Source organism: Etheostoma spectabile, chromosome 2 (genome assembly GCF_008692095.1).
Source record: "Etheostoma spectabile isolate EspeVRDwgs_2016 chromosome 2, UIUC_Espe_1.0, whole genome shotgun sequence".
Taxonomy (NCBI): Eukaryota; Metazoa; Chordata; class Actinopteri; order Perciformes; family Percidae; genus Etheostoma; species Etheostoma spectabile.
The window spans coordinates 24,086,711-24,087,999 of record NC_045734.1 but is presented as its reverse complement, the minus strand read 5'-3'; the positions used below and the strand labels follow the sequence as shown (position 1 = coordinate 24,087,999).

At 40.0% G+C, this 1,289-nt stretch overlaps 1 protein-coding gene across 1 annotated transcript in view; it reads right to left on the bottom strand.

Moving 5' to 3' along the window:
• sdk1a (sidekick cell adhesion molecule 1a) overlaps nt 1–1,289 on the bottom strand; it is a 259,374-nt gene that overhangs the window by 12,336 nt on the left and 245,749 nt on the right. Inside the window, 1 exon segment of the mRNA XM_032542220.1 lies at nt 1,026–1,127. Coding sequence (XP_032398111.1) covers nt 1,026–1,127 — 102 coding nt within the window.

Here is a 1,289-nt window from a genome sequence, read left to right as displayed (position 1 = left end):
TGTGTGTGTGTGTGTCTGTGTGCGTGTGTGTGCGAGAGAGAGTAATATATTTGCACTCCTGTCTGTGTAATGGATCCATGGTTTGACTCTGCGGGGAAAGTTAAACAGAGGTTGGGCCATCACTACAAAATAGACTGACTTAGAATGACTTTGTGCTGCTCTTGATGACATTCAGTTGTGTCCAGATGTATGCGCGCGCACACTTACACACACCATCACACACATAAAGCAATGCCACTCAAGGGGCAATGAGAACAGGACAAGAGGCGTGGACAGGACAAAGCAAGAAAGAGAAGAGAGGGAGAGTGACAGAAAGCAGACAAAACAGAGACAATAAATATTAATTTCATAAAACATCTCAAGGTCCTCTGGATAGCTTCTTCCAGAGGTTTCACACATATCACATCCTCAAAAGCATGATGTGCTACGGATGAAATCATGACAACTACTGAGCAAAAGCAAGTACAGTAAGTGGACCTTGATATGGGATTGGTCTGTTAAACTAATATTTCCAAGGCCCAGAATATTCTTTCATGCTTAAAATTATATTGTGATAAAATATGTCTCAAGAAATCTTGAAAAAGAAGAAGGATATTTATAACTCACTGTAACTGATATAAAAAGAGAAACAATCTAGAGATTCACTTCCTAACTTTTATGTGCCCAAAATGCAACTTTCTAACGGCACACAAAATGTATTTTAATTTTTGGGGGGATTTTTAGGCCTTTATTTTCCCAGGACAGATTGGAGAGAAAGAGGGGGGAATGACATGCAGCAAAGGGCCACAGGTCGGATTCAAACCCGCGGCCACTGTGTCGAGGAGTAAACTATCTCTACATATGTGCACCCGCACTACCAACTGAGCTAACCCGGCCACACAACACACTAAATGTTTAACACAGGAAAGACATTTAACAATAAATCTGCGTGTGAATGTTGAAAGTGTAAATGTTCATAAACAAGATGTGTGGACCATACATTGAAATTGTGACCAGTCGAACATATCCCTTCTGTTTATACATACCTGCCTCTCCAACAGACACCTCGGCTGGGGTGGAGGGTGGGCTTTCTCCGATGATATTGTAGCTTGTCATAACAATCTGGTAGCGTTTAAACTTCTTTAGTTCTACAAAGAAAGGAAAATACTTACATTTACAACATGTATGCAAAGCAAATATGTTAGTAGTTTTAGTTGGCACTTGTTCTTCTCATTCAAAGTTGGTTACTTATCAAGGTTAATAAAACTATAGTTAAACTTAAAGCTATAGTGCGTAGTTTCTGTCACCCC